This window comes from Oryzias melastigma, linkage group LG10 (assembly GCF_002922805.2).
Source record: "Oryzias melastigma strain HK-1 linkage group LG10, ASM292280v2, whole genome shotgun sequence".
NCBI lineage: Eukaryota > Metazoa > Chordata > Actinopteri > Beloniformes > Adrianichthyidae > Oryzias > Oryzias melastigma.
Window position 1 is genome coordinate 16,995,221 of NC_050521.1, and position 12,280 is coordinate 17,007,500.

Here is a 12,280-nt window from a genome sequence, read left to right on the forward strand (position 1 = left end):
CAGTCTAATTTGCCTGGTGTCATGATTACGGTGGCTTTAAGGAACCAAATTACAGTGGACCAAAGACTGCTTAACCAAAAACCAAATGTGGAAAAAGTCTAGATGTTTTAAAAAGTCAGAACCTTGACTGTAAAGTCAGAATTCTGACTTTTTTCTCAGAATTCTGACTTTACAGTCAAGGTTCTGACTTTTTTTCTCAGAATCAGAATTCTGAGATTAAAGTCAGAATTCTGACTTTTGAACTCAGAATTCTGACTTTTTTCTCAGAAATCTGAGATTAAAAGTCAGAATTTTTCATGGGCTTTTTTTTTTTCAGTGGCCCTAATCCTCTTCCGTAGCTTTCAAACCATAAATTAAGAATTTATTCACAACAGAACATAATACAACATAAAAAGTGTTAAAGCTGAGAAATAAAAAAATGTTATACTCTAAATGACTTTATCTCCAATTTTGCAACAGTTATTTGTTGGGCAACATGTAATTGGAAAAGCAAGAGATTAAAAAAAAGATTTATTTAATATAACATGTGTCAACAAATGAGGTCAGTGACACAATAGAGCAACAAAATTGGAGTCTTACTCTTATCCAAATTCCCTCACTACTCCCTAACCAATAAAAGATGCAGGATGATCCTGGATTTTAACACAATTTGGACACCAGTCTCCCTTCATTTTTTTTTTTTTTTTTTACAATGGAAGTGTAGTGTCACCAATCTGCCAAAGTGAAAACCTAATAGTTTTGAACATTTTACGAAAACTATTTATGAATTTAGTGTATTTTGATGTTAAAAATGTGGATAATTTAAAAAATATACATTTAAATATTTTTTTTCAAATGAAAAATCATTGAAAAGCAATGCGTTGTGGTTTGTATTTGAAAGGGGGCTGACTACAGACAGGATGGCCCTTGACATCATCGGCTGGAAGTGGAAACTATGCAATTTACCCTAACCCTAACCCAAAAGTGTTCAGAAATATAGCAAAGAAATTCACTTTATTAAAGTTCAAACAGGAAAAACCATAACTGTTATGTTTGTGAGATACAATAATGGTTTTTTTTTCTGGTCGATGACTATCGGTTGTGATTGTTGATGTCTCCAGCCAGGTCCTCTTGGGATATTTGCCAATCTAGTGTCAAGGCACACTAGTTTTTCTAGGGCACTGGATTTTGAAATTGTAGAAACCTGTGGAAAAATACAAAAAAACTGCAAAATTCTTATAATTTGTTATTTGTTACCTAATTGAATTTTTTAAGCCTTTGCCTCCTCAATATATTTTAAAGAAATTAAAGAAATCTCTGTATGTAAGAGGCAGTTTTGATTACCTGTAGATGTTTGTGGGTTTTTGGCCAAGACAACAGCACTGCTTGAACTTGTCAGTAAAAAAACAGAAAATATGGACTTCCACACATTAAAGGGGCTAATTAACTAAAACTTAACAGCTTGGTAAATGACAAACAGAGACCTGCTGTGATCGTGTCAGTTAGGAAATCAAAAACACAAAGGGAACTGTTTAAAATAGCCTGTGGACAAAATATAATACAGTGAATATGTTGATTTAATAATTTACTCTTCAGCTCCATTTTTGTTACACTGCTAAAGTTAGGTGTATGCTAGCAGGAGAGAGTGTGAACAAAGAGATGATGGGAAATGAGTGGAGGCTTACTTTGTGCCAATGGTCCTGCCCACAACTTAGTGACAAATTTCTGATTAACTACTGCCGCTCTGCAGACACTACTGTATGTGGTAGAAAACAAAAATGTCCTTTTTTTCAGCTGCAAATTGCATAATCATTATTATTCATAATAATAATCATTATTATTGCATAGCATGACAAGGAACGCTTTTAAAAGCAATTAAAAAAGGATTGGAGTGAGATTTAAACAAAAGTTACATAAATTAATTATTTTTGTTTTGTTGTCTCACTTTGGTTTGCTGACCGGGTTGTCTGTACTCAGTCTGCAGTAAATCAGGATTCATTTGCAACTAATTCAAAAACCTTTTTTAAGACCAGAGTTCACTTTTAGGTTCATGTTGCCCAGGACCAAAAGGACCAAATCTAAATGCAGTCATAGAGAGTAACACAGATGTTCTGATGTTTCTATAAATCAAGTTCTACAATAATCTCATTTCAATTTGGCAATTTTGTACAGTTGGAAAATCAACCTTTAAGCAAGTATTAGCCACATTTAAAAAATAATGCTATTTTAATGATTAAAATCTTATCTTAAATGGCATTCAGGTTACCAGTATCAGATATTTTGTAATATTTGTTTAAATAATAAATAATGTGTTTCTTTCAACTCCCCTGTATTGTTTTAACTTGTGCTACCTCTTGTTCATCATCTCAGAGAAGTGGCGTTTAAGTTTGAATATCAAATGTGCGTTGGTAGTGTTTAAGACTGGAATCACAGAATGACATTTAGAGCTCCAGGGGGTTAATTGACAATAAGTGCATTTGAGTAGGGTAGAACAATGTGACTACAACATAAAACAATGTTAATTTCAAAGAGCTGAAAGCTTTTCCTTCTCTCTGCAGGGGTATGTGAGCAGAGTGGTGATCTGAGTCTGTGCGGACTCGTCAATGCTGCTCTCCCTCCATCCTCCTCGCCTCCTCCTGCCGCAGAGACTTTGCAGCGGGCCTGCACAACACGCCAGAGGACCACTCCTACATCAGCATCTCTTCGCCTGCCTGTTGGCACAGACCCCTCTCTCTGCCTGACAGTGGCCCCCTGCCCCTCCTCTGATGATGCTCCATCTGTAGTCCCCCACCTCCTCCACGCTTCCACGTCGCTTCCCAACCCAACTGTAAGCACCTGGAGTCCAGCAGGAGACACAAAGAAACCCCCCCCTGCACTGCCTGTCTCCCTCCCGCTGTCATCTACAATGATGGAGCCTAGCCCCGTGTCCGCCCTGACAGAGGAATGTCTTCTTCAGCCAGCAAGAAACTGCCTCGGCTGTTACATCGAAACCCGTGACACTTCGGATGCTTCTGCCATCCAAAACCCATCCCATGACCCCAACCCCAACACAGACCCCGGACTAAGTGTTCGGATAGGAGATGTAAGCCGAGAAGACTACTCTGACATCAACAACATCAGCATCCAGTGCCTGAGCCACGCAGGGGAGGCAGCCAGTCATTATGGGGAACAGCTCCTCTCTGACCAGCTGCTCAGCTTTCCCCTGGCCAAAACCTCCAGTGAGGGCAAGAGAGCAGATGGCAACAAAGCAACAGTGGACTGTGAAGACCCAGAAGACGATGCCACAGCTAAGAACCTGTATGAGGGACTGTTACTCGACAAAGTCAGTGGAGAAGAGGCTCTGCTGGCGAACGCGGGTCAGGACTGGGGCTACTTTGAGTCTTTCATCAGTGAGAGTAAGATGGAGCTGCTAGACCTTTGCTCCAAGAACGAACTGTCAGTCAATCTTTTCTCTGAGGAGGATGTTGACAATCTCTTTGATGATGAAGACGATGATTCAACGCTAAGCAGTGACGTGTGCTCGCTGAAGATCCGCTACGAGTCTTTCCAGGACAACATGAGAGAAAAGACAAATGTGCTTCAGGAGGAGACGCAGTTTAACTTCTTCCCCAGTGTCCTGAACAACTGTGCCAAGAAAGAGGAGGGAGCAGCAGTATTGAAGAGGAGCGCTGAGGGTCTGCAACCCAAAGCTGATGAGCTCATCATGGTGACAGCACAGGAGGTGAAACCCGGAGATTGCGGTGGCTCACTTGATGACTCTCAAGGCTCCCCAATGTCCACCTCCAAAGTCAGCTACCTAATAGACTTCAACTCCACGGAGGAGTCAGGGGAGTTCAGTGATGACAGCTCCTGTACTGGCTCCTCCTCAGACACGCTGCAGGAGGGCAGGTTCAAAAAGGGTCACTCGAAAAGATTTCTCAGCCCCTCAAACCCTCTCAATTACGGCCTGCGCTCCAAGAGGAAGGTTCGATACAGTGACGATTACCTGTATGACGTCGACTCGCTTGAGAGTGAAAAGAATGCAGAGAAAAAGGAGAAACCGCCCACCGGGCAAAAAGAAGAGGAGGATGTGGATTGGTGCCCCAAAAAGCGGCGGAAATCCTGTCGCAAAGAGCCACCCGTGGTCATCAAGTACATCATCATCAACAGGTTTAAAGGGGAGAGATTCATGTCGGTGAAATTGGGCAAGTTGGACCGGGTGGAAGAGACTGTGAGCTTAAATGCAGACACAGTGGGCAAATATGAGACACTGGCTCCTCTGAAGGCTTTCTGGCAAGAGAAGCAAAGAGAAAGGCAGGCACAGCTTAAGCTGGCTGAAAGAGATAAACAACAACGCGGTTTTCATCTAAACGGACGCCATCATCGGCCTTTCAATTCTAGTCATCCCAAAAGGAAATACAAGATTGCAAACAGGCTTAAGGTTCAGAGGATTCACACTGTGGAGCAATCAGCAACAGCACAGGACTCTCCTCTCTCTGATCAGGGCCAAGGAGGTGTCACTAAAGAGGAGGCCACCCCCACAGTAAGAGGAATAATAGCGGCCCCAGGCCTCCCCGTCACATTAGACACAAACTCCATCACACACACAGTCACGGCAAAGAGCCGCTCCCAGGAGAGGGAGGAAAGGGAGGGGAGAAGATTGGGAGGAAATAAAACATTCAGGATAAGGAAATTCAAAAGCGAAGCCAGGCTGAGGAGCAAGAAAATGAAAGAGGCAGAAGGAGAGGAGGGGAGGAGCGTGACAAATGAAGCGGATGCCTGCGTCTCTGCGGCACAGATTGAGGACCCTACTGCGGGGTTAGAACAGGGAGGCATTAGTTCAACTACAGCTAAACCCAATTTCTCTGACAATGCCACCACTGCTCAGGCATCTGAGGAAAAATTCCCCTTTGTTTCATCCACCTGCTCTCCTGACAAAGCGCCCTCCTCAGAGGAGGTGGAGACGGGTGTCCCTGTTATCCCTGGAGGCTACCTGCAGACCCTGTTAGATGCCACAGACTCCTCCAGCGGAGCAGCTATCTCCTATTTCCCGCAGCAGTCTTCTAGGCAGCAGTATCCTCTGGGGCTCTCCCTGGAGGAGAAACAGTTTTCCTCTCTGCAGCTTGCTCAGAGCTGTGTCCTCTCTCCTCCGTCGGAGTCAGAGCTCCAACAGTCACCGCAGAACTGCCCCAGCTTCCCCCAGATGTGGCACCCACAACTCTGTGCAAATCACAGCCAAAGCTTTGGGCCCGAGACCCCCGAGACTCCCATCTTACCCAACAACTTCCCAGCTGCGGTGCCCCTGAATGACAACCTGCCAGTATCTAACTACAGCCAGCTGAGCCCGGAGGCTGACAGGCTGCTTTATGAGAAGAGCTACCTGACTGAGGCGGGGCTCCAGCCTGGGGCAGATCTGCAAGTGTGTCAGTCTGCCTGTGTGGAGGGCCAGGTGCAATACCAGAGAGGGTCCCTGAGCACAGACAATGGTAGGCTCATCAGTTATGACTCAGTGGGTTCTCTGTCAGCCTCCTCCAGCAATTATAGTTCTCTCAGTCTCAAGTCTTGTGAGCGGGAGGGCGAGGAAGAGGGCCGGGACGGCTTCTTAACTCACTGCAGTCCGAAACTGGTGATTCAGCAGAGTGTAGATGCCCTCACGCCACTCAGGGAGTCCTCTGACTTGCTGGATATTTCCAACTTCACTCCTGACAAGTTCAGACACTCGTCACTGTCAGAACTGTCCCCTCCTGAGACCCCCAACCTGTCCCCACAGGTGGTGGGGCGTGAGATGAAGATGGCGGGAAATGTCGGAGAATACCAGGATGTGAACGAAATGACTGTGGATTGTAACATGGAGGTGAAGTGGAACTGCGAGACCATACAGCAACAGGAGCGCACAACAAATGCCTACATAGTGGAGGACGGCCAGTTCCCACTGCACAGCTTTAACAGTCAAGAAGTCGGGGGTTTGGATAAAAAAGATGAGTTTGATGGGCAGACTGGTGACATGTTGGATGGTGCAAAAAGCATAAAGTCAAAGAGGAAAAGTAGTTGCAAACAGACAAGTGTGGGACAGAGTCCAAAGAAAGCACGGGCTCCCAGAGCTCCCAAATCCGAAAAGGTCAAAACCCCGAAGCAGAACTCTCGGTCCACCAAAAAGATAAAGGCCATGTTAGAAGGGAAGGCAGCAAAGAACCAGGCAGGTGGCACAGGCCTGACTGACAGTAGCAGTACTGGGGACTGGTCTGGCACTGGCTGGTCAGAGAGTAACAGCCTGGTAGGGGATGACCAGAGAGAGTTTGAGGAGCCCTCCAACATTCTGTCCAACATTGTCTCCGGCATGGCCGAGGTCCAAAGGTTTATGATGGCCTCTATTGAGCCACTGTGGAATCCCATGTCAGAGGCCTGCATGCCCTCGGAGGCCAACAGCCTCAACCTTAAGACCCTCAAAATCTTGGCAGGGACGGAGGCCGACCTGAAGAAAAAAGGAGCCGTGCTGACGGGGGCTGGCAGAGGCAGGAAGCCTGGGGGAAAGGGAGTGAAAAACCAGGCCAAATTCAACCCCTCGCATCCCTTGTTCCCTCAGCTAGCACTGGGCTGTAACATGTTTGACAAACCAAACTTTATTAACCCGGGGCCCGCGCACAAAAAGCTGTACCGTCACAAGACCAGTGCAAAGTTCCCTCGCATTGAGACGTTGAAGGGGAAGCGAGCTGAGAGAGACCCAAATAAGGACATAGCACTGATGACTTCTTTTGAGAAACTGAGGTAATATTTTGTTATCAGCTGCTAATGTGACCCCCTTCTCACTCCCCCACCCCACTACCTGCTCAGCCCTCCCTCCCAAGCATACCTACACTGACGCAATGCCAGAGCTGCATGAGTGCTACGTTTCCCCCCCCAACTACTCCCACTTCCTTTTTAACCCCCCTGAAGAGGAAATTAATATCTGCATGAAAAACTTCTTGTACTTTGCAAACTACCTATTGAGTGATTGTGTCAAGCTTGATTGAGATTGGAAATGACCATGGCTGCATTTTTTTCTTGCTTTTGTTGTTTCTGCTTTGTTTGTTCTTCTAATGGTTGTTTTTTTTTTGTTTTTTTTTTTTTTTTGCAATTAATTTTGTCAAATAAGAAAAAAAAAAAAGAGGATGAGCTTTGAAAAACAGCTCTTGTCGCCTTTTTGATGAACTTTGTTTTTGTATTTTCCCAGCAGAACAAGCTCTCCTGTATTCTATCATTCTTTTCCCTCTTTTTTCCCCCCCTAAAGATGTAGCTATATACACAAATGCATTGAGTGACATCTACGCAACCCCCTCCTCTTCCCTCTCCTCATCTGTTTTTTGTATGCAGAATATGGATGTCCTGTTGTTGCTGTCCTTCATACACTGCCTGGCTCATTTCAAGAGGGAAACCTACAGTTATTGAGCCCTGTTTAAGTCCAAGACATCTTAAACACACGAGATGGGACCATTTTGTATTGATGACATATCAGACGTTTTTTTTTTTTCTTTTTTTTTGTTTTCCTCCCTTTCTTAAGGTCGGAATGACTCCCCCATTCCCCTTTTATTGAGCATTTCTTTTTCCTTATGGAGTTTAGATGAACTGACGATCTAAATTAACATTTTTACGCCTTGCAAATTCATAAAAGCTCCACCCTCAGAGTATTTTTGTCAATGTTGTTGTACAGGGACATGCAATATTTGCATAAAAAAAAGATGATTATTATCTTAAAATCAATGTGCCAAAAGTAACAATGCTGTGTAAATGACCTCTTATATATGTATGAATATTGGCTGTTCCTCTTTTCTATCCATTGGGAAATATTGGCTGCTCGGGTTGGAGGCTCCTCACAGAGACTTGCAACTACAGGAATTCTGTTTTTTATTTTATTTTATTTTACTGTTATGATTTTTTTTTAGACTTTTTTCCTCTATTCTCTGATGAAAGGCACCAACAGCTGGCAGTGGTACGCCACCACTCACTAAACCAAATCCGTAAGACTGAATTCTCCTCGTCCCCCACCCACCAACTTGCTTTGTTTGCCAAATTCCGTTTACCTCAACATTGCCTGGCACTGAGAAGCAACAAAAGAGAGGCAAAGGGAAGATGGGCTCTGAAGCCGACTGTAAAGGAAGGGGATGGAGGAAAGAAAATAAAAGCAAGACATTATCATCAGCTCCCTTTTTTTGGACCACCTTTAGTGGAGCGAACGTGGCTGAGGGTAAAGCAAGGGAATCACTTGTCACTTGGGGCTGTGCCTCATGAGATGGCTGTTTGTACTGGAAATTTAAGGGGAGATTACTATAAATCTGATGCGTGCATCAGCAGTGAACAGACAATTTTTTTGCAGTAACTGTGAATATAAAAAAAAAGCAGTTTTCAGTACAAATGGGACCAGTAGTCTTGTAAATGAAGGAAACGCATGTCTTTGCATTTTATCTTGCCTGAAACATTTGAACTTTTCTTGACTTGGTTGTGTTATTCATTTCGTAACATTGCCTTACTTTCTGAGTTGCACCTCTGTGGTCTCATGCTTTTGGGTTTCACATAATGTCTGAATTGAGCTGATTTGTTTACATTTTGTATTTTTTTTAATGTTGCCCCAGCTTTTATTCTGAAAGCAGAAATTATATTTAAGGCCACAAACAGAACAGCACACACTGGAGAAAATGACATATTTATATATATATGGGTATTATTGAATGCAGTGAATTCCCTACATTATCAGTTACTTTGGGCTCATTCACTACCTCAGAGCACTGAAATAAAACATCTCGAAATCCACTTTAAAAAAAAGAAAAGATCATACAATCATATTCAATCAGTTATGAAATCTTTAGATTTTATAAGCTTAAAGGGATTTCAGGAGGAATGCAGAGCCAATCAAGCAGTTACAGAAGATCATTTTTTGTGTCCTTAAAAACAAGGCCTACATTTTCTCTGTTTTGCAAACAATAATGGGATTTTCAGCAGTGGTTACATGGGACTGCATGGAGATTTGCTGGCAATTTAATTGATTAGTTTCAAAACAGACCTTATCACCCTGGATATGGCAATTCTGACACACACAGGTTTTTAGTAAGTGATTGCTTGCATATTTAAGGCAAGAATCACAATCAATCTTTCTGTGTCGCTTTTTCCACTGTTTTTCTGCCATGATCTGTTTTTTATTTCTTTTTCTTTTTTTTTCTATAGTGTATCAGGGTTAGGACCAAGACAAGCTGCTGATGGGAAGCTTCACATGGGCTGCAGGCCCATTTAGTCTGCCTTCTCTCGTTTCTGCCTATTGTCAAATTGAATGTACTTCTCTGAGTTCATAGTTTATTATAATTTCTAACTTTTTTTTTGTTTATTTCTAAAATGTGCCACTGTTAAGCTGCCTCATGTTAATGGTGCTAAGAAAGTGAAAGTTTATTTTAGTTCTTTATTTCTTTATTTTGAAGTTCATTTATATATATATATATATATATATATACATATATATATATATATATATATATATTTTTTTTTTTTTTCATTTTTTTTCCCAGAATAAAAAAAGAAATGCAAATTAGATTAGGTACCTAACCCTCTTTATGAATGTATATTATAATGTTATGTTTGATGTATTCACTTCATGATTCTTTGACACTGATTGGAATTTTGTTCGCTCTTTTCATTAAAAGATTACCGAGCTTTATATATACTGTCTAGAGTTGTTACCTGAAGGAATCTTAATGAACTCTTGACACTACAAAATCTTGTATATTTTTTGTGTGCCAATTTGTAACATATTTTGTAAGTGTATATTTTTCTTAGAAAGTGCTGTGAAGTATTTGTGTGTGTGTGAGTAACCTTTTATGCACCTCTGTGGGCAGTGGAAAGGATTATACAGTGACAAGTTTCTGGTTTTAAAAACCAAAATATGAAAGTATTGACAGAAAACTAGAAATATTTACATTTTGTTGGGAGTTTTGTAATAAGACCATGATTTTGTTGTGAGAGTGTTGTGTTACTGTGCAAAAACACAATTAAGCAATGAAAAAGAAAAAAAAAACTTGGAAAAAATATAATTTGTGAACAATTTGCTGTTTTATAGATTTTCATGTAAATTATTTGAGTATTATTTTGTTTTTATTTTTGTTTTTTCCTTTTCTTTTCTTTTTTGTTTTTTGTTGTAACTGTTGCAAAGGTTTTAAATATTTGTGATCAAGCCTGTATGGTGATAATGTAATATTGGTAACTTGCTGAGTTTTGTAATAATGTTTATGGAGTAAATATACAAATTAAAATAAGATTTTGAATGCTGCTTTCTGAAGAGATCTATGCTGTGTTTTTTACCACTCACCTACTGCTGCTTCTACTGCTGCCAGGATCTGTATCTTATCACAGTAAAATTATAAGTATCTATAACATTATTTGCTTAAAAAAAGTGATCTTTTCAGCCTAATTTCAACTAAAAGGCTGTAAGTGAAGGCTATATAACTATATGACAGAATTAGTAATCTCCCTCCATCTAAGATGCTTTGATGAATTAAAGATTGAAGAAACTAATCTGAGATTTTGCACCATGAACTGTGCAAGCTTAAAACAACCTTAATATTTCCAATTAGTCCAACCATGTTTGTAACATTGAAGGATTCTAAGAGTAAAGTCACTTTAATTTCTTTACAAGTCTGGTTTTGGCTCATGTTATTCTAATGTCAAATCTAATTAGCACTCAGGGTCAGGCTTTGCTGGAGTGACTGCTCATCCATAACTCTGAGCTGGGGCGGCTGTGGTCCACACTGCAACTCATTCTGGCATGCTTAATTGGAGCTTGAGACGCAGTCTCGCACCATAAACAGATCCTGTGATGTATGCCTCTAAAATTGTCAGCTGGTATTAGTATTGTTTTTGTTCTTTAGTCACCCGTAGCAGATAACGGAGAGAGCAAATTATAAGATGGAATGTCTAATGGAACAGATCAGATACACCTGTGGTTATTAAATGAGACCCTTGTTTTCCCAGTACAAGCTTAAACCGCACAGACAGGCGGTTCTTTTGAGAAGACAGTTGTTTGCACCTTGTCTTTCTTTGTTAATCATTAACAAGAAAGCAAAACATTTTGATAACGTGAGCCACAATCAAACCATGCGTCTTATTTTATATGACTGCCAGTCTAGAGATGTGGAAAAATATCCATAATCATTTAAATTGGACGCTTTTTTTGTGTGTGCAAGGACATTCTCTGGAATGTACATGATATTTTAATGCAAATATGTCATTACCACATAAGCAACATTTTTCTACCAGTAACATGCATTTTTGAAGACATATTGTGCACAAAAAGTATTTTAGATACAACTGCAAATATGCATTTTATGATTATAAAAGTTAGGTTGACTTTAAAGAAAATATTAATATTATTATTTTTTTTAATTTAGATTACTTTTGAGTACTCTTTGGCATCAAGGTTTATCAAAGGTAGTACAAATGTAACCTTTTAAACTGACAAAAATGATATCTTGCTTGAGCACAACACATCTTATTTTAAGGTATTAGAAAGTTTTAATTCTTTTGTTTTATATATTCTATATATATATATATATATATATATATATATATATATATATATATATATATATAAAGGAAACGGGATTTTGTAGTCCAGATGAAGAAATGTAACTCCTTAGGTGCTAACACATACATTAAATCAAACAAAACAATTAGCAAAAAGAACTTTAAAAGAAAAATAAAATAAACTTACTGTAGTTAGTAATTGTAATTAGTAAGTTGGTTAATACCTGCATAGGCAGGCATAGATTTGTTTGCAAAAAAAACCTACAGAAAAGTTTTGTATTGATTATTTTCAGCATCTAAAGACAACTTAAGGCCGTAACAATTTCTTTTTAAAAGGTAAAGCTTTAAAACAGGTAGACCCGGTTTTTAAAAAGAAAAAATCTCTATGCACCATAATCATGTTCTCTAATTAGTTATAGCATAGCATTCAATGACTTTAAGGTATTTAAAATGTGGGTGTTAACTATTCCATTTTAACATGTTATTTGGCCTTTAAAGACAAAAATGGCAGAAAAAATACTAATGTCATCTCTTTTGAAGATTTGATTATGCTTTTTAATAGTTTTGTCAACACCATTACCTTATATCTTATATACCTTTTGCCACTTGTTGCTAACAAAAAATTTAAAAAGGATACACGCTGCAGTTTTATCTATTGCAAGGGACAGAAATCTTTCAATAGGTTTGCAATAAATGTGTTTTTTATTATTATTATTTCAACAAAAAGTTTTTTTAATTTTATTTTAGAGAAATCAATTAAAGTTATGTGCGGAAACTGCTA

At 40.0% G+C, this 12,280-nt stretch overlaps 1 protein-coding gene across 1 annotated transcript in view; it reads left to right on the forward strand.

Annotated features, from left to right (window-relative positions):
• nexmifb (neurite extension and migration factor b) overlaps positions 1-10,257 on the forward strand; it is a 66,405-nt gene extending 56,148 nt beyond the window's left edge. The window contains exon 3 of the mRNA XM_024283516.1: positions 2,538-10,257. Coding sequence (XP_024139284.1) covers positions 2,538-6,727 — 4,190 coding nt within the window. The 3' untranslated portion in view covers positions 6,728-10,257. The remainder of the gene's footprint in view (positions 1-2,537) is intronic.
• The last annotated feature ends 2,023 nt before the right edge of the window (positions 10,258-12,280 follow it).